Raw genomic sequence first — 26,619 nt, forward strand, 5'->3', positions numbered from 1 at the left:
GTGTAGTTTACTTCATATAATTGATTTTTTTTTTTTACACCTTTTCGCATTGGGTGTGGCTAAAACGCCTCAACTTAATGCAAACCCTATTTACAAAAAAAGTTGGGACGTTTTATAAACGCAATAAAAACAAAAAAAGAAAGAGATTTCTAATGTTTTTACTGACCAACTTTGTAAGTACAAACAAATTTTACATTTCATGCTTGCAACACAATCAAAACAATTGGGACAGAGATATGTAGACCACTGATACATTACCTTTTCTATTAATGGAACTTTTTAATGGTTTGGGAACTGAGGGACCCTAATTGTTACTGTTTTGCAAGTGGAATTTTTTGCCTGTTCTTGCTTGATAGAAGGTGCTCAACACACATTGTCCTTGGTATTCAGGCCAAAAAGTTCAATTTTGGTTTTATCAGACCAGAGAATCTTGTTTCTCATGGTTTGAGAGTCCTCTAGGTGCCTTTTGGCAAACTCCAAGCGGGCTGTCATGTGCATTTTACTAATGCCAAGTTCACACTACACGACTTTCCAAGTCGTCAGGTCGCTGTAGAGTTCACACTACACAACTGAATCTCTTGCACTCGGGAGTCTTTCAGTTGGTGTATATTTCACACTACACGACTGATCGGCGACAGGGGGTTTCACACTACACGATCTATCACCAACTGGAATCGCAGACGATTCTGGTCTCCTTTTTTTTTCTTCTTTACAAAAACACACGTGAGAAGTGACGAGGGGTTTAATGATACCACGTCCAAAAATGCACGTCAACAAGTAGCGAGTGATCAAAGTGTTTTTGGTCTGATGTGCAGCGTAAAATCAAAGAGGAAAAATAAATGAATCTGAGTGGATTTGGCAACACGAACAGTATAGATTGTTCTATAGTACGTTTGAGGTTAATTAATAATTTTGCAATGCAGCGTGGGTATTATGTTTTGTAGAGGACGAGCAAATCAGAAATACTGTAAAACGTGTGTGTGTATTCTGATATAAATTCTGATATAAAATGCTGTTGTGTATTCTGATATAAACTATATTAATTAAGCCCCTTCCCTCCTGCGTTTCCCCTCACACCGTATCCTGTGTTCTCATTGGCTGTTCGACATGTCACTCATTCCCAGTTGCACATCTGAGATCAGATATCTGACGTGCTAGAAATGTCAATCCAGTCGCCGAGCGCTCGGCGAGCCGGTCGGGTCGAGTTGTTGGATAGTTCACACTTAGCGACTGAGAGCCGAGTTTTGATCGCCGATTGAACGCTGAGTTGCTCCCGAGCCGGAAAATCGAGCGCAGAGCGAAAATCAGGGCAAAAATCGTGTAGTGTGAACTAGGCATAAGGAGTGGCTTCCGTCTGGCCACTCGACCATAAAGGCGTGATTTGTGGAGTGCTGCCTAGATGGTTGATCTTCTGATAGGTTTTTCCATCTCCACAAGGATACGCTGGAGCTCTGTCGGAGTGACTCTCGGGTTCCTGCTCACCTCCCTGGCCAAAGCCTGTCTTCCCCAATGACTCAGTTTGACCGGACAGCCAGTTCTAGGAAGATTTTTGGTGGTTCCAAACTTCTTCCATTTACGAATGATGGAGACCACTGTGCTCTTTGGGACCTGTAAAGCTGCAGCATTTTTCTATACCCTTCTCCAGATCTGTGCCTTGACATAATCCTGTTTCTGAGGTCTGCAGACCCCATGGCTTGGAGTTTGCTCTGATATGCACTGTCAACTGTGGAATCTTATATAGGCAGGTGTTGGCATTCCCCAATCATGTCCAATCAATAGAATTTACCACAGGTGGACTCCGATTAAATTGTAGAAACATCTCAAGCAGTATCAGTGAAAACAAAATGCACCTCAGCTCACTTTTGGGTGTCATATCAAAGGGTGTGCACACTTGTGTACATATGATATTTTACATTTTGATTTTTAATAAATGAGCACAAATGTCTGAAAACCTGCTTTCACTTTGTCATTGTGGCTATTTTGTGTAGAATTTTGTGACAAAAAATGAATCCAATCTATTATACGGGAGAATGATCCTGTAATGTAATGACGTGGAGAAGGTGTAAGGGGTGTGCAGACTTTCCGGCTTGACTGTATTTACAAAATGCTGTTGTCAGCTGATACATTTAAAGTATTTTGGTCAGTTAAATAATGGTTCGAGAGATTGTATTTAGAAATAGCGTCCACATACCTTCATACAGTGCCATATGGTGTAACTGCCAAAGGAGCAGAACAGCTACTTACTTTGTACTGAAGTTCTGTGTCCAATTATTTATAGGGAAAACACTTTTTCAAGGATGTTTAAATAAGGCCCTGGAGTATTCACTCCTAAAATGCATCAAATTATTTTAGCAGGTGGACAGAATCTGCTGGATGTGCTGCCAACCTGGACTAAATTAGATCACATTTAATTGGACAGTGTTATTTTGAACGTTGATTGATTTATAGGTGATGCATAAACTGAACTAAATTTAGGTTCAGGTTCATTGACCAGCCCTGGCAGTAGGATGAAGTTGTACTGAACATTTAGGGGCAACAATAGTTCAGCCAGTAAGTAAGTAAGTAAGGTTTTTTGAAGCTCTGGGATGGGTCCACCATAATGCCATTGGCTTCAGATTTATTCCTGTTTAGTTTAAGGAAACTTTTAGCCATATAGTTGTTTATATCAACCAGGCAACTGATCAGACAGTCAGGAGGCAGTGTGTCAGAGGGCTTGGTGCAGATATAAATTTGGGTATCATCCGCATAGCAGTGAAACTGCAGGCCATGCTGTCGGACGATGTCACCAAGTGGAAGCAGATAAATTATAAAAAGAAGAGGACCAAGAACCGAGCCCTGGGGGACACCAAAAGGGAGAGATAGGACATCTGACCTAAAACTGCCTATAGAGACAAACTGTTGCCTACTGGTGAGATAGGATCGAAGCCAAGCTATTGCCATATCTGTTATACCAGTCCAGGTCTTCAACCTATGCAGCAGCGTATCATGGCAGACGAATGCTGCAGTAAGATCCAGGAGAATTAGGACCTGACATTTTTAATTTTGTCTCCTTTTCCTGCCAAGTTTTTATTTTGTTATTTTTGTGTCTGGTGTCTTTTGAACACTTTATTTCAGGAGATTTTTCACATAGGGTGCCAATAATGTTGACCATAACTGTACTGTAGGACAGGGGTTCACGACCTTTTTTTCCTCTTAGACCCCCCCATGTGCAAAAACATTCTAGGACTCCCTTGACACAGGTTATAATATTATTCTTACACTTTCAGGAAGGATAACAAGGTATTGTCGTTTTGCTCATGGGTTGATGTAGTGGGTTCATGGGTTTACTACCTCTGGTGAACTGGTGGCGGGAGCTTCCCCACCTTTGGTCTACTTCAGGCGTTTGTTGACCTTTGCACCTTGTGGTGGGCAAATCAAAAATGTGTCCATTCTTAAAGATCCAATGTAGGCCGCTCAGGAAAAATGGGCAAGCGTAAGGATTTGAGCGAGTTTGACAAGGGCCAAATTGTGATGGCTAGACCACTGGGTCAGAGCATCTCCAAAACTGCAGCTCTTGTGGGGTGTTCCCAGTCTGCAGTGGTCACTATCTATCTATCAAAAGTGGTCCAAGGAAGGTACAGTGATAAACTGGCGCCAGGGTCATGGGTGGCCAAGGCTCATCGATGCACGTGGGGAGTGCATGGCACCAGGATGCACTATGGGAAGAACGCAAGCCAGCGGAGGCAGTGTGATGCTGGGAAACCTTGGGTCCTGCCATCCATGTGGATGTTACTTTGACAAGTACCACCTACCTAAGGATTGTTGCAGACCATGTACACCCTGACATCTTGGTGCCAGATACCACAGCACATTTTCAGAGGTTTAGTGGAGTCCATGCCTCGACAGGTCAGGGCTGTTTTGGCAGCAAATCGGGGACGACACAATATTAGGAAGGTGGTCATGATGTTATGCCTGATCGGTGTATATAACATCACAAAAAATCTCCTATATGGCAATACTCTTTACTTACTAAGGCCCCCATTTGAATGCTATTGCTTTAGGAAACACAATCTACAGCACACTGTATGTCCTGTATACGGCCCATAACTGCAAAGAATAAAAAGTGTAATCTCATTTGACACTCAACTTCTTTGACTTTGTGTTTTAAGACATTTTATTCAATCTGTCTGTTGGTTTACATGTCGCTGCATTAGCATTAGGTCAGACTTGCTGCTTCGCATCAGGTATTCGTCTGTATTAGAGATTTAGATTTTGGGAGTGTGGCGAATCGGGCCTGTTGGGACCACCTGCGACCCTCCTGCTGCAGAGAATTTGCTGTCAATATTTATTAACAGTAAATTATCCACGGGCTCACGCTCATTTTTTTAAATCCGCTCTTATACCAACATGGGCGCTTTTCATTTTCTCTGCAGGTGTTTCTTTTTGATTTCATTGTCAGTTATTAAAAGAGTGAGTGATGTGACCTTGTGTTTGAAAATTACATTTAGAACCGTGCCAGAAAAGCATTTGTTTTAATGGTATTCGTGACTAGAAATGATCCTGGTATGCAAATTTTTTATGCGTGGGGGGATATTTTTTTTCCCCTTCTTCTTGTTCTGCTTGTCCTCGATTCAGTTTGGTTATACCCATGTCCTTGTGCACACTGGTAACCCCTACTGGTTGCACTGCTGTACCCTTGCTGTTGTAGGAGGGCTGCAGACTAACACATGCTTTCTCAGACATCAGCTACTTGCTCAGTGGTCAAATGATAGATTCAAATTGCAGCTATTATTTTTCTGTCTTTTAGAAACAAAAAAATGCTTAAAAAATCCCTCAATGCCCCATAGGGCTGTGCGATACGACTAAAAAACTCGTATTTCGATATGCTTTTGAGAAGTGGCAGATATATGATACAATATGATATAGGGCTGTCACTATCGATTAACTTTGTTAAAGAGTATTCTATTGATTGTTTTAGCGATTAATCGAGTAATCGGATAAGAAATACTTTTGCTTTAATAAAGAGCAAAAATAAATACATATAAGATTAAATAAGACGTGTCTCTCAAAATAAACTGTGCATTTTTATTCCTTGTGTACAGTACAGTTTAAAGAGAACATTTTGATATGCAAAAACAAATACATCAAAAGTAAATCAAATTCTTTTAAAATGTACACAGGCATAAATAATAATAAACAATAATACATAAACATAAGCCTCTAATTTGTGCAACTTTTAGAACTAAAGGTTTCAGCTACAGCTCACGCGTAACATAAAGCTTTAATATTTTTTAATTAATTTTTTCCAGCTTAAAATGATCTCAAACTTTCTGTGGTTTTCTCTGTCCGGTCTCCTCTGTTTGCCCCTCGCTTTTTTCTCTCTCTCTCTCCAATCTGCAGTCCACACTATCAAATCTCGGCTGCGTCCTAAATCGCACTTCTATACTGAACAGTACGCAGGAGCGGCGAGCGTGTCCAAAAAACGTAGTATTCATTGAACTGTACGTGAAAAGTACCCGGATTAAGTCCTGTTGAGTTCTGTTTAAGTGTGAGATTTCGGATGCAGCTCTCTGCTTCTTCACGCCACCTGACCACAGCGTGAACGCGTTGTGCAACAGTGCGAAACACCGTGAGCTGTATATAAATGTATGGATTAAGCGATGCCTCGATGCGAAAAATTTGAATCGATGATTTTTAGTAATCGAATTACTCCAGTTTCTAGAGGAATCGTTTCAGCCCTAATATGATATCATGTAAACTTAAAGTACAATGGCAGGCCACTGCCTGTATTTTAGCTTATTTTGTTTATAAGTTCTTAAAAACACAAAATACTGTAGTTCTGATACATTCTGACAGAATTACAGTGTTTATATTTTGTATTACTACAGGGCTGTATTTGTATTAATATTGACAATATTAATATTAATGTCTTATTTACTTCGAACAAAGGAGCATAAAAAAAACCCCTGAAAAAGTTCAATATTTGATAATGCTTTGCTATCATTGCAAAGTGAAAGAGCATGGTAAACAGCTGAACCGTGACCTAGATCAACAACACAGCAGCATAAAATCATAACCGCTGCTTACCTGAGCTTCTCTTCTTCAAATTGAGACCAAATCTATATCTGTGTGTTGTTTCATTAGGTATATAATCTACTTGTTTTTCTTCTTGGAGGCCATCTTGTATGTTTCCAGAATATTTCTAGACTATATAAATCCGTTTCCAACTGTGTTTATCCACCAAACTAATGAAAACCGTCTTAGATAATTTAATCTCTCGGCTTTTGCGGTAAAAAGCTGAAACTGGTCATTTGTTAACTAAGCTGTCTATTTTACAACAACCAATGAAGAGAGAGATTGAAATTCCGCCCAAAATCTTAATTCGAAAGCTCTGATTGGTTTATACATCTGAATCTCTTTAACAAATGAACTGATTCATGGAGTTGTTTACACAAAATGAATGAATCTTTTCCTTTGATAAGAGCACAGCTCCCTGATTCGATTCCAATGAATAATTTGTTTGAAAAGAGTCGTTTCTGACTCGTTGACTCAGTGATTCAGTTTCCATGTGTGTGCGCGCACGCTATTGTCTGAATGAATAAATGTACTTATTTTTCACAAAGCAACATTTAAGCACATAGCAATGTAAAGCCTGCTCGACTGTCGGCAGTGTCTCCAGCAGTCTTTATGCATTTTACCCCCTTTTTCTCCCAATTTAGCATAGCCAATCTGCTGCTGGGGACCCCAACGACATCCAAGGAGGGTGTATAATCTCTCCTTACTCTCCCATAATCCCTCATTTGCGCATGTGGTTGGCTTTGCGTACGGAGAGCTACGCCTTATTCCCTGCACTCCTCCACTTTCTGTACAGGCGCCCTGGGCAACCAGGGTCCTTACACAGTGCTGATAACCTTAGTCTGGTCTTTCCCACCCAGCAGACTTGAGGCCAATTTTGTCTGCTGCAAGCATTAGCCAATAGTGCCTGCTAGAGGGCGCCCAGCTGACCGGTAGCAGAGCTGAGATGCGACCCATGGAGCTCAGAATCTCTGTGCTGGTGTGCTAGTGGATTATCCTGCTGCACCAACTTGGGGTGTTTTTGGTGCTTTTTTAAATTACATCTAACCATACAGACAAACTTTCCCTAAGCAAAAGGTGGACAGTTTGTGTTGTCTTCTCAACCTTGGCAAGAGACCACTGTTCCATGTGCTTTGTAATGATTGCTGTTAAATTAACCTTATTAATATGGGCACAGAGAAGTCACATACATGAGCATTTTTAAACTTGTAGGACTCATAGCACTTTTACTACCTTTATACATAGCCTCTAATCCTATAGCGATGTAAAGCTTGCTCAACTGTGTACAGGATCATGCATGTTTCAGCAGCCTTCAACTCATAGCAGTCTTGTATTTTAATGGTCCTTGGATTACATTTGACGATATGGACAAATGTCCCTTAACACCTTCTATACCCAGGCAAGAGTCCACTGTTCCATGTACGATGCATTTAGTGCAGTGGCGGATAGGGTATAACCTCCGTTACTGTCTGGTCAAGGCGCCAGCAAAGGTGGCTAAAGAAAACAGGAAGAGGATGTGGTTCTTTGTAATGATTTGCCAAGAACCACGAGGAGCACAGGGATATTGAGCGGATCCAAAACCGGGATGCAAAGGGGGGTGGTACAATAATGCTCGTCATTACCGTTTCTTTCACGATTATTCCTCTTTTAATTAGAACTATTGATTATTTCGCTCAGCTCGGCGCCCAGCAGGAATGAGCTCAGCAGGGGAAGCGAGATGATTGCGTCTGCGAGGCTCAGGGGTTCCAGGCACCATATGGCTTGTGATGAACTAAGTAAGAGGAGATGATGAGGAAAAACTATTTATTTTCATGGCCCTTGCTAGCTGAATAGGGTTTGTAGAACAGCAGCGGATCACAACGCGGTTAAATATGGCCTTGGGAATAATAAATAAGACTGAATGAGCTACGTGTATTTACAGTAGGTCTATAATCTTTAAAAATCGAAGACCAAAGGATTTGATAAAGCACGCAAACTTTATTTCGATGGGATTTTTGCAATGTCATCATAAGATAAGTCGTTCACATTTACATCCAAATGGACCTCTGATCAGCTATGCTATATTCAAGTGATTCTCTTTTTTTCTCTTAGACCCCCCCTTTGTTAACAAATATATGTATATATATATATACAGTATATATACTGTATATATATACACTGATCAGCCATAACATTAAAACCACCTCCTTGTTTCTACACTCACTGTCCATTTTATCAGCTCCACTTACCATATAGAAGCACTTTGTAGTTCTACAATTACTGACTGTAGTCCATCTGTTTCTCTGCATGCTTTGTTAGCCCCCTTTCATGCTGTTCTTCAATGGTCAGGACTCTCCCAGGACCACTACAGAGTAGCTATTATTTAGGTGGTGGATAATTCTCAGCTCTGCAGTGACACTGACATGATGGTGGTGTGTTAGTGTGTGTTGTGCTGGTATGAGTGGATAAGACACAGCAGCGCTGATGGAGTTTTTAAACACCTCACTGTCACTGCTGGACTGAAAATAGTCCACCAACCAAAAAACTTCCAGCCAACAGCGCTCTATGGGCAGAGTCTATGACCAACTCAAACAGCAGCAATAGATGAAAGATCGTCTCTGACTTTACATCTACAAGGTGGACCAACTAGGTGTGGACAGTGAGTGGACACGGTATTTAAAAACTCCAGCAGCGCTGCTGTGTCTGATCCACTCATACCAGCACAACACACACTAACACACCACCACCATGTCATTGTCACTGCAGTGCTGAGAATGATCCACTACCTAAATAATACCTAAATACTACCTAAATAATACCTCAAATGCTCTGTGGTGGTCCTGTGGGGGTCCTGACCATTGAAGAGCAGGGTGAAAGCAGGTTAAAAAAGTATGTAGAGAAACAGATGGACTAGTCAGTAATTGTAGAACTACAAAGTGCTTCTATATGGTAAGTGGAGCTGATAAAATGGACAGTGAGTGTAGAAACAAGGAGGTGGTTTTAATCTTATGGCTGATTGGTGTGTGTATATGTATATATTTGTGTTTTAAAATATTTGTCAATTTTATTACAATAAAGGTATTCGTATTCGTAGTACATGGGAAACAGATTCCCTTTTGTCCCCCCAGTCCACTCTGTATGAATTAGCATGGGATGCTTTTGATCACACTAGCTTGTTTAGCATGTTTGAATAAATAGCATCATTAATATTCAGACAGTTGCAGGAACGAACATAAAAAAGAATGCAGACAGACCAGATCTGATATTACTGATCTACATAACCTACTAGGGGTTGTTATGGGCATTTAAATGTATTTTAATTCTGAGCACTTGGATGGAACTGTGGTTTAATGAACCGTCTTGCCATTGTTGGAGTGTCTGGGTGCTGGTCAAGTTACACAGAATTGACCTTGGCTAAGGGAGGGACATCTGAATTGGACTGAATCTGTGCCACTGAAACAGCAATTCCAACTGGCTGGTCGAGTTCTTTAATGCTAAGCTTGCCCTCATGCAGAGGTGGGCAATTAAATTTTCCAATGGCGATTTAAACCCTAGATTTAAATTGTGATCCTTAAAAAGCTTTACATCTGACTTCAGTAAATAAATACTTAGAAGTCCATGTCTTGTTAAAACTCTCAAAACCGTCTCTGTCAGTCGCACTCAGTTCTGTTCGCCAACACATTACGGTGAAGCTGGATACACTTTCACACACACATGAATTAAAACTTATGTAAATAAAAAAGTTGTGGTCCTTTCATTAAAGACTGATCACTGACCTAATGCGGGCCGGTTGGGGACAACCAAAGGGCCGGATGTGCCCCGCAGGGCAGTACAATGCCCAGGTGTGCCCTAATGGGCTAGACCACGTCATAAAGAGCCAAGTTTGAGTCTGTGTTGCCACTGGTCGGGTTCTCTCCTGACACAATTTGCTGTGTCTGAGGGAGTCACCTTCATGCCTTTTCAGATGCTACAAGAATGTTTCCTGACCAGTTTTTTGCCCCTAAATTTAAAGCACCAACTTTTGAAGAATGTCATTGGTTGCTATGGCATACATTTACATTTTCTGCATTTAGCAGACGCTTTTATCCAGAGCGACTTATAGAAATGCTTCCATAGTGAACATGACCTTACTCTAGTTTAAGTAGACAGCAGTTCAAGAATACCTGTTAGAACCAACCTTTTTTTTTTGCAAGAAATGAATGACAATGAGAGCATTAGTAAGTAAGTGAGTAAGTACGTACATGCCAGCTTAAGTGCTTAGTAAAGAGGTGGGTTTTTAATCGTCTTTTGAAGACAGCGTGACGGACAGACAAGGGAGTTCGGACAGACAAGGGAAGCTCGTTCCACCACTTGGGTGCAAGTAAAGAGAAGAGCTTTGATGCTTGTCTTCCTTGAGTCCTTGAGAGATTACAAGTGACTAGACCAGAATCTGAGTGGCTATCATGGAGAGAAATGGACGAATCTTCCTGATGTTGTAGAGGAGGAACCAACATGATCTTGTCATGTTGGCTACTTGAGAAGAGAAGGTCAGCTGGTTATCCAGGTCAACACCAAGGTTTCTTTCATTATCAGATGGTCTGATCTGGGAGTCATCAATAGAGATGACTAGGTCCTGGGTTGGAGATTGATCTCCAGGAATGAGCAACATCTCTGTCTTGCTGGGATCGAGTTTTAGATGATGAGCCGTCATCCATTGTGTGAAATTTTGCAGACATGCTGAGATGCGAGCTGAGACGTGTGTGTCTGAAGGAGGAAATGACAGAATGAGCCGAGTATCATCTGCATAGGAGTGGTAAGAGGGCCATGGGAGGCTATGACCTTACCCAGAGAGCAGGTGTAGATAGAGAATAAAAGTGGTCCAAGTACAGAGCCCTGAGGAACACCGGTTGAGAGAGTGCATGGATGGGATATAGATCCCCTCCATGACACTTGATAGGAGCGCCCTTCCAGGTAGGAGGCCATCCATTGCCATGCCGAACCAGTTACTACAAGGTTGGAGAGAGTAGACAGGAGAATGTTGTGATTCACTGTGTCAAAGGCTGCAGAGAGGTCAAGAAGAATGAGGACAGCTGACAGTTTGGCTCCTTTGGCTGCATGAAGCATCTCAGTAACCGCCACAAGAGCTGTTTCTGTAGAATGCGCTGCCTTGAAGCCAGACTGATACGGCGTATATATATATATATATATAAGGCCCTATCTTATTCAAGGCTGTAAAAATTGTGTCACAGGCCGTAAAATGAGCCTTTTTCCGTGTAATACGCAATTTGCTATGAAATTCAAAATTTACGGTTTGTGTTTAGCGATTTAATGTTTTTAATTTGTGTACTATTCAAGTGCCTCATGTTTACTGGTTAATTTGCAATCTGAGGTGGTTCTAGCAATCCTACGGCAATTGATTTAGTAATCGTTTAGTTAAAATGTCCAAGATGTTGAAGTGTAACACAGCTAAAAACACGACTCAGGTAAGTGAGAAAACTTGGAAAACTCCCAACCAATTCTGTGGGGGTGGCAAAACACAGAGAGTATTTTAATTTTTAAGACCGTTGCTGGATTTACAGTCAACCATTGAGGTAGGCTGTGCTGTGTATTGTAGCTTCTATTTTATTCATTTTATTTATATATGTCATTTAATGACTGCTGTACTTTTCTTTAAAAATCCATGAAATCTGTGATTTTTCCCATGAATTTAGAGGGCCCTACATATAGAGTTTCCTTCACTGGAACTCTTAAGCCAGGCCTACAGTCCAAAACATTAATAACAACCCCAGACTATTATTTACTTGCATTTCCTAAACTAGATCTACCATATGGCCAACGTCACTTCAACAAATTCATTTCCTCATTCTCAGAGTTGGGCATTGCACGTGGTAATCTTAGGGTTGTGTCTGACTGCTTAGCCATGACAATTGAATCCATAAAACTCCTGATGCGGAAAGCACAGATGGAGTCGCATCTTTCAGAGGAACGGATTGGAACCAGCTTTATGCTTCAGTGCTTTGCTTCTTCTTCGAGGTTTTGAGTCTCATCTCTTTAAGGCTTTTAGAAGTAAACAACAGAATAGGAGTGTAAAAATTTGATTGTATCCTTAAACAAGGTCTTGTTGCGTTTTCCTAATGACCCATTCTACCACTAATGGAGAATGTGTGTGTGTAGCTAAAATGGCCCGACTCGACTCATGACCAGGTTCATTTTTGAAGTAGATGGAAACTTAAATGTCAGTCATAACTTGTCTGAACAACTGTCATGCGACCCTGATTTGATTTTCTATTCCACTAGCATAAGTTGTTTGGGTTTGGCATTTGTCGCTGCCCAATCCGGAGATGATTAGTGCATCAGTCACTGATTAAATCCTGAAATTAACTGTGCATCATGCAGCGAGAGCAAGAGCAGATGATGAAATTATGCTGAATGTAGTGCATCTCATTTTTCAAAAGTCAGTGAAACCAAAGTTTGGAATCTGCATTGAAAATCGACCACCCTTGAAAGGCTGAGACTGAAATGTGACACCTAGACATACACAGCCATGGTGAATTATCCCATCTTTTCTTTTTATAACTGTTTCAGTTCTTTTTTTCCAAATTTAAATATAAAAAAGTATACAATTTATCCAAAAACACCAACTTACCTTTAGTTTTACCACATTTTAGGAATAAATTGGATTGTTCCAAATCATCCCATAAAAATTCTAGAAGGTTAAGGTCAGGGCTCTGTGCAGGCCACTGGAGTTCATCCACACCAGGGCGGCACGGTGGCTAAGTGGGTAGCACTGTCACCTCACAGCAAAAAGGTCCTGGGTTCAATCCCCAAGTGGGGCGGTCCGGGTCCTTTCTGTGTGGAGTTTGCATGTTCTCCCCATGTCCGCATGGGTTTTATCCGGGTGCTCCGGTTTCCTCCCACAGTCCAAAGACATGCAAGTGAGGTAAATTGGAGATACTGAACTGTCCATGACTGTGTTCAATATAACACTGGGAAGTGATGAATCTGTAATGAGTAACTACCGTTCCTGTTATGAATGTAACCAAAGTGTAAAACATGACGTTAAAATCCTAATAAACAAGCAAACAAACAAACATCCACACCAAGCTGGTCAAATTATGTCTTTATTAGGGATGGAACAATACAGTCTACCCACGATGCCATGCAATTCACAATTTTTTCCAGATTTGTTTAAACAAAATCAAATTAAAGACAAATTATGACAAAGTTTCCTTTTATTAAATAAAATACTGTATTCGTGCTTATCTTTTATTTATCTAAATAATGAATGCCTTTTTATTTCTGAGGTAGGTACAAACTATGCAAAACAATGCTGCACATTTCCCTTTTTGTGTAAAAAAAAACTGAAATGAAATATTAAAACAAATCCCACATTAAATAAATAAATAAATAATACAAATAAAGCATCCTCACAAATAAATTTGACTGGAAAATTCAGAACCTGGCAACCCTGTAGTGACGTCAACCAGGCAAGGTGAATAGCGCCAGTGCCCTCTGCTGTTTAAAGTGACTATGGATTCATTATACATGTAAACCGATTTGAATCGTTACACATGTGAATCGATTTTTAACTGTCTTGCATCGTTACATCCCTAGTCTTTATGGAACTGACTTTGTGCACAGGGGCCTGGTCATGCTGGAAAATAAAGGGCCATAAACTGTTATCCATGTTAGAAACATATAATTTTTACTTACCTCTAAGCAACGGATGTGGTTAAAACACCTTAGCTCAATATTTAGAAGGTGTTCTTTTGTAGTTTTGAGCTTACTGTGTAGTCAATACCAGAAGCAGTTATAAATGCTGACCTTCACAGTTTAATAATTAAAGATTTCATAATTTAAAAGAAGCTGACAAAAGTCATTGACCTGCTCACAAAGGGCTTTTAGCAGGCCAACCAATAAAAAATGTATTTACCTTTGCTTGAAGTGTAGAGTTTTTGTCCCAATTTGAGGATAATGGCTCTCACTGTGGTTTGGAGTCCCAAAGCTAGCGCTCTACTTAATTCGTTTTTTAAAAATAACAGATTTTGCCGCCAAGGTGGAGCAGCTGGATATTCCGCTAGCACACCAGCACAGAGTTTCTGAACTCCTCGGTGTTGCCACCGGGCGGCAGGGCGCCATCTAGCGGGCATAATTGGCAGTGCCTGCAGCAGATACTAATTGGCCACAGTATCTGCAGGGTGGGGGCCAGACTATGTGTGGGTGGGTCTTCATACGCTGTGTAAGGACCCTGATTGGCGGAAGAGACGCCTGTGCAGAATGCAGGGGCGAGAAGAGCAGGGCTGTACACGTGTCGGAAGAGGCGTGAACAGCGACGTGCTCTCCTTGGATGCAATCTGGTATCTCTCAGCAGCGGAAGACAAAATTGGGTACGCTGAATCGGGAGGAAAATGGGGAGAAAATGCATTAAAAAAAATTAAAAATTCACACAATTTTAGTTGTGTTTTGTCAAATCAATTGCTAACAAGCATCTTTCTAGAGTTTTCTGAGTTTATAAAGAAAGAAATAAACTGCACATAGACAAACTATCGGGAGCATAACACTTTACTGGCTTGTTCTTTTGAGGTGCAGAACAGACTACAGAGAGATGATCACGTGTGTAGAGAAGCACACTTTTCTATTGATTATGGAATCCCCAAAGGAACAAAATGCACTCTACGTAAACACATACATTAAACATTGTCAGCACACTACACCACAGAAAAGTCTGTTACACTAATTTAATTCATGTATGATTGCTAGGACCACCTCATATTGCATTTTGTACATACTTGATAGACTATGCGAATGAAAAATGTTAAATTGCTAAACACAGACCTGAAAACAGCTCATTTTATGGCTGTGAATTAGTTAGGGCCTTACCAAGAGCTTTAAAAATGGCTTTGGAACCCCTATCCAGACAAATAGATCCTAATAACTCTGTTATTTTTTTTTACCTTTTGCCATATGTTACGTTACTGGAAAATGAAATCTTAAAGAATCTTTTTTTTATGGAACTGTAGTTTGCAACAATGTTCTGGAGTCAAACAGGGTTAAAACGGAACAGCTGTCCTAAACATGTGGAAGTATTTTTTTATATGCTGATGACTGGAGGCCTGCAAGAAGCAGAGGCTAAAGAAGGAGACGTTGCTTGTTGACAGCGTATAATGGGGAACGAATCCCACTGTGTGCTACTGTCTGTCATCGACTTTAACGTGGCATGTCATGGAAATCTGGAGTCTATTTTTATACTATTGTATTTAGCATTTTTAGCATAGCCAATAGTCTTCCACAGCTGGAGACCCTGATCGCGTTCAAGGAGGGTTTATTTGCCTGACACATGAGTCACACACTGATCTCAGCGTCCCTCCACAATTATATAGACACCTCAGGCTACTAACCAGGGTTCTTACACACCATCAAAAACATCCGTTTTTTTTCCACCCAGCAAACCAGTGGCCTTTTTTTCTGCTGCAGGCACTGCCAATTGTGCCTGCTAGGGGGCTAATCAGTAGCAGAGCTGAAGTTCAAACATGGAGAGTTCAGAATCCCAACACTGGTGCACTAGTGGAATATCCTGCTGCACCATCTGGGCGCCCGAATATCTGGAGTCTTGACAAGCTGTTACTGTGGTGTTTTTTGGCACTTGCCAACGAGGTAGGGCATACAAAATGTGTAGTTTTGGCAGGGGTCATTGGGAACAAGCGATTGAATCGCCTTAGCTAAACTATGCCTCCTTAAGTAATCAAAGCAGCGGTCAAAGCAACTGTCTCAAATCGCACACGGCTGTACTAAATAGTATGTCTAATTAGTGCACTTCAAGTGGTATAGATACACACTACGAAGCGCATAGAATAAATCCAGTGTTTTGTAAGATATGAACGGCAGACTGCGCTTAAAGTAAAATCCTGTTCCAATATTCATTAAACATCTCCAGGAGAACTGAATCAAATGGTAAGTTTATTTCTAGGTGTGATAAAACACTTAGCCCACCACTGCTGACATCTCTAAGTCTCAAGTTCCAATGAAAGCTCTACTACCAGCCTGCCGGAGCTTACACAGACATGATTGGCTATGTCTGTGGGAGAGCAGGCCGAAGGGAGTCCTCATTGCTGCTGCAGTTGCAACCTCAGCTGGCTAGTCGATGATGCCTGTACAGAGATGATGAATAATGGAGAGCAGTGCGTGACTCTTTGTACACGATACTGATCCCTGTGTGAACCCACCTCGGGCAGGTAAAAAGAAGCGTTTAGCAACTATACACAGCCGTCTTCAGTCAAAGTAGTGGTCTGCAGCAGTAGAGGACATAAACAAAGGAATTGGGTATGACTAGATTCTGGTGGTGTTGTTTGAAGCCAGAATTTTTATAGACTTACCCCAAAGGTCAGATCTCATTAGGAGAACGTTAGCTGGCCCTAAAGCTCTTGACAGCCAAAAATTTGAGCCTCTTCCAAAAGTAGAAGACAGTATGGAGGGAAACTCAGAGACTGCAATCGGGCTCCTGCATGTCGTTCGCTTGACGGGACATTTGGTTGACTAGTAGACTTTGTACGTAATCCCCAGAGACCGAAAGAAACTGACACTGTTGTCATCAGAAGCAATCTACCAAAACCAAAACGCCTCGGAGTGAGACATGATCCGCCTGACACTCCAGCTTTATCATAGGCTTCAGGAGAACTCAACCAGAAAGCAGAGTATAATACTCTTTTACTTCCTCTCTCACTTCATCCAAACCTGTCAGCCATCATGCTGGCGTATAATTACACTATATGGCCAAAAGTATGTGGACACCTCACAGTGAGCTTGTTGGGCTTCCCATTCCAAAACCAAGGGTTTTAATATGATGTTGCCTCTACTCTTTAAAGAAGAATTTCTTCTTAAGAGAGAGTTTGTCTGTGGGAATTGTGTGCCTGTTAAGTTAAAAGAACACTTGTAAGGTCAGGTAATGATGTTGAGCATGAAGGCCTGGCTCATAATTGCCGCTTCAGTTCACCATTTACAGTCCAGAACATTATTAAAAGATTAAGAAAATGTTCATGTAGACCAAGGTTTTTTAAACTTTTTTTCAATTGACTCATGGGGCTTGCAGTCTTTAGTGGATAGCACTGTTGCCTCACAGCAAGAAGGTCCTGGTTTTGATTCCTAAGTGGAGTGGTCTGGATCCTTTATGTGTGGAGTTTGCATGTTCGCCCTGTGTCTGCGTGGGTTTACACCTGAAGCTCCGGTTTCCTCCATCAGCACAAAGACATGCAAGTGAGGTGAATTGGAGATACTAAATTGTCCATGACTGTGTTTGACATTAACTTGTGAACTGAAGAACCTTGTGTAATGAGTAACTACTGTTTCTGTCATAAATGTAACCAAAGTGTAAAACATGACGTTAAAATTCTAATAAACAAACAACTGACCCACAATTTGTCCATGATTTGTACCCTGACCCAGACACAAGCATTAAAATGAAACAAAACAAAATATACTTCATTAATAAAAATAGTGGCAATCTGGTCCCACTGTGGTTTACAAGATATAACATTAAGCCTCCACATGGGGTGTTCGTGTTTTGTGTCTCTGTGCCTGTTAAAATGTATTTATTTATTATTATTATTTATTATACTTTTTTTTTGTATTGAACAACCCTGATCTAAACAATATCTTTGTCAAGTCAAGTCAAATTTATTTGTATAGCACTTTTAACAATAAACATTGTCTCAAAGCAACTTTACAGAATCTAGGACCAACATACCAAAAACCCCTGTTGAGCAAGCTGAGGTGTGGCAGTGGCAAGGCTAAACTCCCTTAAAAATAAAAGAAACCTTGAGAGGAACCAGACTCAGCAGGGACCCTTGGGTGGCCTGGAGGATCATTTGAATAAATGGGATTTACACAAATCATACAAACACACAAATAATTTCAACCAAAAGTAATAATAATAATGTAAACAATTGGAGTTCTTCATTATTCAGCCCAGTCTGTTATAAAGTCCGTTTTTTGGTGCAAACAAACCAGGAGTCCGTCACATCTAGCAGGAGCAGCATTGTTGGCACAGCAGTCTCGACTTGCAGTCTTTAACCTCAGGTGGATAAACAGGTTTCTGTCAGAACCACCTTGGGGTACAAAACAGAAAATGTAGTTAAAATGTGAACTCATTAGGAATAAAATGTCAGTTTTGCAGAGAGTAGCATTAGCTTCGTCAAATACGTCTGTGCTTATGTCAGCAAGAATAGGCCAAACTGTATTTTGAAAAAGTACATGTGCTTGACTGGCCTGTCTGCAGCAAGTGAGGCACTCCCTACATATTAATCCAGCACATACCAATGACGTCTGTGGAAATGTTTGCTCCCTGTGGCTCAGAGAGGGCCAAAATAAAAAACCGGGACTTTGTCAAGGGACAATCAGGATCAACATTTATTATACAGGATAAACAGGACATTGGATGAAGTGGGGCAGCAGAGTGGGTAGCACTGTCACCTCACAGCAAGAAGGTCCTGGGTTCGATCCCTAAGTGGAGAGGTCTGGGTCCTTTCTGTTTGGAGATTGCATGTTCTCCCCGTGTCTGTGTGGGTTTCCGCCGGAAGCTCCGGTTTCCTCCAACAGTCCAAAGACATGCAAGTGAGGTGAATTGAAGATACTAAATTGTCCATGACTGTTTGACGTTAAACTTGTGAACTGATTAATCTTGTGTAACCAGTAACTGCAGTGGGTAGGATTGTTTTCAGCTGTGGGTTTAAATGTGCTTTATAAATAAATACTTAAATAAATAAAAAAGACATTTTTCTTTATGTCCTAACTTTTTTGGATTTGTGGTTGTACACGTTTGTGATTAATTCACTGCATTCTTAGCATATTGCAAGTCCAGAACTTTTCATGCCTATTTGCACATCTATTAGCATGCAGATTAATCAAGTTCTAGCGACACTACGGGAATAAACAACAGCCAGTTACGCGCCAGAGCACAGACTAATTGAGCCGAAGCAATGATGATCGGCTTTATCAATAATCCCCGCCGAAAGTAAAAACAGACACAAATCTGTATTGATTGGATGAGCTAGGCTGACGCTGGGAAACTGCATCAGCCTGCTGCATACAGATACACTTTTTTTTCCAGAAGTATGTAGACACCACCATGAGTCTCATTTGTTTCTGCTTTTGTATTGTCCAAATGTGGATATATCTAATTCTTTCATACTTTGGCACCTCTGCCTCTCTCACAACACCCTTGCTGTTCGAGAAGGGTTGAATTGTAGCTTTTAAGAACCCGCATTCCTAGAGAGAACCCTAACACTTACAGAGGATCATGCTATGCTCTGCTGCTCCTGCTAGCACTTCAGCAGTACTGAAGACAGTAGGTGGTGCTGTTTAACTAGCAAAGAGATCCCATCTAGGTTCCCTCCCTTAGACATGGCCAAAATGTCATTGGGCATCCAACCAGGCTGGTGGAGACCGCTGAGACTCGATCTATCATACCACCATGAGCTGATTGAACATTCCATTCCCAAACATGGGCATTCATATGGAATTGACTTCCCTTTGCAGCTTTAACAGCTTCCACTCTTCCATGAGCTTGCAAATGATGTTCCAATTCATCCCAAAGTTTACACCGAGCCATCTTCATATCAGACCTTGCCTTGTCATGACTGACCTGTTAGCAATGGGTGTGGCTACAACTGTTGAACTCAGTTATTAAAGTGGGGTGTCCATATATGTTGGGCCAAACAATTTTTAGCACATTATAGAGATTAATGAAAACAGTATTTGGAAAATTGGCCATGTGGACAAGGAGGCATAGCTTGACTTTGTAGTTACTTTGTAGTTATGTAGATACTTTATTGATCTAGAAGAATTAAAGCCACAGTAGCATGTTGCAACAATAAAAGTACATACTGTAAAAAGTACAAATACAGAAGCAAAAACATACACAACAACTTAAACTGAATGGTCCATGTACTTTACATTTAATGGATAACTGTAGCAGCAAACAGTGTAGTTATATACACTAATAAGGAATAGTAGTTTAATATAAAGTAAGAATTAAATAGTAATTAAATTATTAAATAGTGAAGTGACAAGTGTTGCACAATGAGTTGGGCCAAGGTAGCCACCGATGTGCATAAATATACGTACACACATGCCTATACATCCACATACACCTATGGTACCCTAGTGGGTAGAGCCTTGGCTCAATTGAAAGATTGAGTGTTTGAATCTTAGCTCTGCCATGCTGCCACTGTTAGGCCCTTGAGCAAGGCCCTAATTCTATTTATTCAAATTATTCTCCAGGCCACCCAAGAAGGTTGGGGGTCCCTGCTGAGTCTGGTTCCTCTCAAGGTTTCTTCCTGTAATTTTAAGGGAGTTTTTCTTTGCCACTGTCGCCCTCAGCTTGCTTAACAGGGGTTTTGGTCTGTTGGTCCTGGATTCTGTAAAGTTGCTTTGAGACAATGTCTATTGTAAAAAGCACTATATAAATAAATTTGACTTGACTTGACCCATAACCCTCTCAGCTCCAGGGGTGTGCTGCACAATGTCTGACCCTGCGCTCTGACCCCAGCTTCCAAACAAGATGGGATATGCGAAAAAAAAACCATTGTACTGTACACGTACACCGATCAGGCATAACATTACGACCACCTTCCTAATATTGTGTTGGTCCCCCTTTTGCTGCCCCATACACAACAAACTGTGATGCACGGTGTATTCTTGAGCCTTTCTATCAGAACCAGCATTAACTTCTTCAGCAATTTGAGCTACAGTAGCTCGTCTGTTGGATCGGACCACACGGGCCAGACTTCGCTCACCATGTGCATCAATGAGCCTTGACCACCTGTAGCCGGTTTACCACTGTTCCTTTCCTGGACCACTTAAGATAAATACTGACCACTGCAGACTGGGAACACACCACAAGAGCTGCAGTTCTGGAGATGCTCTGACCTAGTTGTCTAGCCATTACAAATTGGCCCTTGTCAAACTCACGTCCTTATGCTTCTCACACATCAACTTTAAGGATAAAATGTTCACTTGCTGCCTACCCACTACCAGGTGCTGTGATGAAGAGATAATCAGTGTTATTCACTTCACCTGTCAGTGGTCATAATGTTATGCCTGGTCGGTGTTTATGTATATATGACAAAGCAAGGCATTCAATCTATAGGACCCTCAGTCTTTAGCTACCGCCTGCCGCTCCTGCCAGGTGGAGTTTTAGATCCGTATGGCTCTGGGGACAAAGGACCTACTTTGTCTGTCTGTGGAGCAGCTCTGTTACAGCAGCCTGTCACTGAACATACTCCTGTCTCCTAATGTCTGTATGCAATGGGTGACTGTCATTGTTCATGATGGAGTGGAGTTTACTCAGAGTGCTTCTTTCCGCCACTGTTACTAGTGATTCCAGCTTAATGCAGACCACTGCCCCAGCTTACCTAATCAGTTTGTCCAGTCAGGCTTCATCTCTCTTCTTAATGCCGCCTCCCCGCACAGCACAGCATAAAAGAGAACACTGGCAACCACAGACTGACAGAACATGTGCAGAAGTTTTTTTTTATTAGTGAACACCTTTCCAGTGAAATGGAACGTTGACTGAAAGCCTTCACGTCCAACATCAGTGCCAGACCTTCCGAAGGCTTTTTAAACTAAAGATATACAAATACCTACAGAAGTGGTATGTCTGTGAAAACTCATGAACAGGTTTCCACATTCAGAGTGAACTAGCTGCACTATGGACTGTGCTTATGCTGCATTCACTTTCATTAAGAGTTTAATACATTGATGACTAAATTTGTTTATTCTTCTGCAGACCTTGGTCAGAAATTAGTTTCTGAATCATTCCGATTTGTAGCCTTTTTCGTTTCTTTGCTAGTGTTTCAAATCAACTATATGAGTAGGTGTTAGCATGTTGTACCTGGCACATCATTAACATGTATTTAAAAATGAGTGGCTTCGTGGCCAGGCAGTGCAGAGGGATATTACACTAGCGCACCAGCGCTGGGATTCCAAGTTTGAATCTCAGCTCTGCTACCGGTCAGCTGGGGCACCCCCAGGCAGACACAATTGACTGCAGCAGACAAAATTGGTCTGCTGTGTGGGAAAAGACTGGACTAATAAAAGGGGTTGGGTCTTCGACGCTGTGTACAGACTCTGGTTAGTAGCTAGAGACGCCTGTACAGAAGTGGAAGAACACAGATGAGTGTGTGACTCTTCATGTGTGGGACTGGCCTCACAGGCGAATCCACTACAGCAGCGGTTCCCAAAGTGTGGGGCGCAGAAGCATGGCGGGGGAGGGGGGGGCGGGGCGGGGGAGGGGGGGGCGGGGGAGGGGGGGCGGGGCGCATCTGACTGAAATTAAGCGCGGAACCAATGTTTTAACGTCGGAATTTTTTACGGTGGACGATAAACAAACCGTGTTTTCAGGTCTGTCAGGATTCACTCTGACAGAGAGTCTAGATCAGGGGAGCCCAATACATCGATCACACAGTACACACTGGTACATCGCGCCTCACTTAAACAGATCAGCGTGACTGACATGAAATGTGGCCACTGTTTGTTTAATTTGCGGTTTGTTCCCATGACTACGCCTAATCCCACAAAAAGCAGCGCTAATTTATAAAGTTTTCTGAGGGAGAAATTTTAACCTACAATCTGACATTTATATGAAGTCGAGGGCATCTGCTGGACAATTTGGAACTGCCTTTTTCCACATGAAAATAATGAAGTCTAAATATGGGTCCATCCTTACTGATGAACACCTGAAAAACTGCTTGAGCATCAGTATCAGCAGCTCCTGTCCCGATAAACCTGACTGATACCATTTAGAGCAAATCATCAGAATAAGGTTTTCACCTTCCAAAGGGGGGCGCGACAGAAAAAGTTTGGGAACCACTGCACTACAGTATGGGCGAATAAGAAGGGATCGGTGGACTGTGAAGGTGTCAGGCAAATATACCCTCCTCGGACCCTCCCCAGCAGTAAAAAACCAATTGGCTATGCTGAATTGGGAGGAAAAGGGAAAAATAGTATTTAATTCTCTGGTACTTATGCCTAACCTCTACCTATAGCGAAATGAGTGAATGTGTTGGTTGTGCATATGTTCTTGTAATAAATACAATCACAAAAATAACAAAAAAAAACATCGTTTCTGTCTCTGCAGGCCAGTGGTCCAGTAGGAAGTGGAAGTATGCAGCTTCTGGAGACCGATTTCTCTCGTACGTTGACCGAGCTGGTGGAGCTGCATCTATTCCACCAGAAGAGCATTCCGGTCTTCCTCAGTGCCGTGACGCTTGACCTGTTCAGCCGCCAAACTGTCGTCTAACCTCCTGTCTGAACCCCAGCGTACACTGAGTTTAAAAAAGTGGATGGATGTACTAAAAGTGGGGTCCAAATGTACATAGCCAAATTAGAACTTTGAGCAAGGAACATGTGCCATCATTTAATCAGAATGACCATGTAGTGACAGTGAATATTTTCTTTTGTGTTTCCCTTTAAATACTTTTATGGTTGAAAGTATGTGGACACCTGATTATGAACTTGTTGGACATCCCATTTTAACACCATCTGCTTTAGGAATTGAAAAAAATAAATAAATAAAAAGTGATTTTAAATTACTTACTTCAAGGATGTTCCCACAAAAGCTGCATGTCTTCTGACTTTACTGAAAATAAAGAATTCTTATAGCTTTTTGTGTGACTGTGTGTTTATTCGTATCTCACATGTATAGCTCTTCCACATTTCAGACTTTCAAATAAATAAATAAATAATTGAAATAAAAAATACCTTTAGGAGGTTTCTGGATGCAGTGAGGGAGGACATGCAGGTGGTTGGTGTGACAGGAGAATGTTCTGGACAGGGCAAGATTAAGACTGGCCACATCTATAACAGTAACAAGCCTAAAAAGGAACTTGATGCATAATGTATAGAAACAACAAATCAGATTTCTTTCCAACCAGTATACTACAAATTGGAAGCCTTCTTACTGGGCGCCCAGGTGGCACAGCGGGATATTTCGCTAGCACACCAGTGCCGAGATTCTGAACTCCTCGGTTTGAAACTCGCTGTTGCCACCGGTTAGCTGGGCGCCATCTGGCGGGCATAATTGCCAGTGCCTGCAGCAGATACTAATTGGCCATGTGGGTTGGTGGGATCTTCATATGCTTCATAAGGACCCTGATTGGCGGAAGAGACGCCTGTGCAGAATGCAGGGGCGAGAAGAGGAGGGCTGTGCACGTGTCAGAAGTGGTTACAAGACGCTGCCTACAGGGTGCTGTTGGCTGGATATTTTTGGTTGGTGGACTATTCTCAGTCCAGAAGTGACAGTGACGTGTTTAAAAACTCCATCAGCGCTGCTGTGTCTTATCCACTCATACCAGCACAACACACACTAACACACCACCACCATGTCAGTGTCACTGCAGTGCTGAGAATGACCCACCACCCAAATAATACCTGCTCTGTAGTGGTCCTGGGAGAGTCCTGACCATTGAGGAACAGCATGAAAGGGGGCTAACAAAGCATGCAGAGAAACAGATGGACTACAGTCAGTAATTGTAGAACTACAAAGTGCTTCTTTATGGTAAGTGGCTGATCAATGTATAGCTTGGTAATATTGAGATGCAAGAGGTCTAGTCTAGTATAGTTAAATGTTTGTGGCCAGTTACTTTTTCCAGTTGGTTTTTGATGATTTTCCTTTAATAAATAAAATAACCTTTTGGAAACTGTATCCTACGTTTACTCACGTTGCCTTTGTCTCAATAAAATGCTACAGCACTGTATATATAGACACTTGGCCCTGTGTGTTGATAGAATTCAGGTAGAAGGCTGGTGGAATTCTTCTGGCACCCGGCAAACCCATTTGAGAAAAGCATCAACTTCTGTCCAACGATGGTGTGCTTTAAACCCTTCAGTGATTGCATAGAATTTTACATGGTTTTATAAAGCCTCTGGTCTGGAAAAGAAGCCAAACCATGAAGCTTGTAATGCCCAGATGTTTAATACAGAGGTAGTTTGGAACTCATTAGTGAGCATTTTAAGTCTTGCCTGCTCTTTGGATTATTGCTTTGTGGCTGAGCAGTTGACCTAAGGACAGAAATTGAACTACATTACTTGCTGGAAAGGTGCCATCCTGTACTAGTGCCAACTTTTGATTTGCGGTCGATGAATACAGGGAACAAAGTGTACTCCCCTGTACATGTTAAAGCTCTCTGTAGGGTCCAGCCTACCAACCTGCTGGCTCACGCCCTCCTGGCCGATGGTTCACATTCTCCAAGGGTTGTGACTTTGATGCTTCTGTGCCTGCTTTGGTTTCAGTCCTGCCCTACAGGTTCGAGCCGAGGGGTCGGGTCAGTGCATTTGAGTGATCATCATCATCATCCTGTCTGTGCTCTTAGCTCTTCCCGAATCACTTCAAGCTGGCATTGTGCCAGTTCAGTAATGGTGGATGGCAGTACTAATGGAGCATTAAACTTGGGCCACTGTTGCACTCGAGCCAGTTTGAATGACTTCAACTACATTTTTACACCAGCTAGGACACAAATTAGCTTTAAGTCCTCCAGTATTATGGCCAAAAGTATTCAGACACCTCTTTATTTATACTGAGTTAAGCTGTTTCAGCCACACCCATTGCTTTTCAATCACTTGAGCGATTAAAGTCAATTATATGACAAAATATATGTGCAAATATAAAACAACTTTGGGGAGAGCCCTATTTTGTTCCAGCAAGGTCCAAAATGCCATGTTCTGACGAGTATGGTATGATGGAACTCCAGCAGTCTGTACAGAACCCTGACCTTAAACCTGCTGAACATTTTTGGGATGAATTGAATCGTGGAATGATATTTGACTGAATAGGCAAATTTCCACAGATGGCAAAGACATCTTCAATGGCGTGAAGGCTAAGAAGTTGTTTTGGAATAGGATGTCCAACAAGCTGTTGGTCAGGTGTCCACATACAACATACAGTTATGTTTGAACTGTAATTTTAGTGTGACAAAATGTGATTAGCTTGGGTAGATGTGAACACACTAAGTTCCCACTTAGGTGCTGACCAAAACAACTGCACCAAATGGACTTTCATCTGTAGTAACTCGATTAAATTAAACTTCACTTTTTATCTTTGTTCAACACTACATCTAGTAACACACATACTTAACTACTCAGAATGTGTACTGGTCAATCTCAGGCAACTTTAAATTTTACAAGGTTTCTGAGTGGAAGATGACTGTATGTGAGTAACAGGACTGAGTTTTTAACATAGAATTAGTAAATACATGAAATATAGCAGCATGAAGTTCATGCTAAAAGCATGAGAGCACTGGACACAGTCTAGTGATTTAGGTAACAGGAATGTACTCAGGATGAATGAATCTTCTAATACCCCTTTTCCACCGATTTGGCTCCGTTCCGGTTCTCAAACTTGATTTTGAACCGGTTCAGCGTGTTTTTACCAAAAAAAAGAGGTTCCAGACAGCAAACTTGCATTCTAGTCTGGCACCACAGAATACTTGGTTTTTCAGCGTGAACCGTGACGTCATCTGTGGACAGTACGAAAAACGCTTAACGTGAAAAATAAAGCTTAACGTGGCTTGTTTTACTAAAACAACGACTGATGAATTTGGGCAGTACAGAGCACTT

At 41.6% G+C, this 26,619-nt stretch overlaps 1 protein-coding gene across 1 annotated transcript in view; it reads left to right on the forward strand.

The window, feature by feature from the left end:
• The window catches only part of mad1l1 (mitotic arrest deficient 1 like 1), an 86,016-nt gene extending 62,347 nt beyond the window's left edge, over nt 1-23,669 (forward strand). Inside the window, exon 18 of the mRNA XM_063009818.1 lies at nt 23,144-23,669. Coding sequence (XP_062865888.1) covers nt 23,144-23,305 — 162 coding nt within the window. The 3' untranslated portion in view covers nt 23,306-23,669. The remainder of the gene's footprint in view (nt 1-23,143) is intronic.
• The last annotated feature ends 2,950 nt before the right edge of the window (nt 23,670-26,619 follow it).

This window comes from Trichomycterus rosablanca, chromosome 15, assembly GCF_030014385.1.
Source record: "Trichomycterus rosablanca isolate fTriRos1 chromosome 15, fTriRos1.hap1, whole genome shotgun sequence".
NCBI lineage: Eukaryota > Metazoa > Chordata > Actinopteri > Siluriformes > Trichomycteridae > Trichomycterus > Trichomycterus rosablanca.